Source organism: Equus quagga, chromosome 20 (assembly GCF_021613505.1).
Source record: "Equus quagga isolate Etosha38 chromosome 20, UCLA_HA_Equagga_1.0, whole genome shotgun sequence".
Taxonomy (NCBI): Eukaryota; Metazoa; Chordata; class Mammalia; order Perissodactyla; family Equidae; genus Equus; species Equus quagga.
Window position 1 is genome coordinate 12,913,265 of NC_060286.1, and position 356 is coordinate 12,913,620.

At 54.5% G+C, this 356-nt stretch overlaps 1 protein-coding gene across 1 annotated transcript in view; it reads left to right on the plus strand.

Annotated features, from left to right (window-relative positions):
* Positions 1 to 356, plus strand: part of LOC124231085 (pleckstrin homology domain-containing family H member 1-like) — a 49,960-nt gene that overhangs the window by 25,264 nt on the left and 24,340 nt on the right. Inside the window, exon 6 of the mRNA XM_046647738.1 lies at positions 109 to 297. Coding sequence (XP_046503694.1) covers positions 109 to 297 — 189 coding nt within the window. The remainder of the gene's footprint in view (positions 1 to 108; positions 298 to 356) is intronic.

The following is a 356-nucleotide window of genomic DNA, read 5'->3' on the forward strand; positions in this document are numbered from 1 at the left end:
GGTGGGTGAGTGGGTGGGTGTCTGTCTCTCTGTGTGTCTGTGTGTTAGGGTGTGGGCTGAATTGAGGGAGCTGTGTGTGTATGTGTGTTGGGGTGTGTGTGTGTTGAGGTGTGGGCTGAATTAAGGGAGCTCTCAATAGACCTGTTTTTTGCCCCAATCACAGCTCTTCAGATGGCACCTTCAGGGAAGCTTCAGGTGGCCCTCCAGGGAGCCCTAGAAGAGGATTCTGTCCCTTCAGGGCTAGGAACTCAGCTGATGGGGCAGGACAGTGGTCCTCAGGCCCAGGGTGCCCTGAAGGTAGCTATTCCTGCACCTTCTCCAGGTACTCTGCAGAACAAGGACTCTGTTGCTAAAAC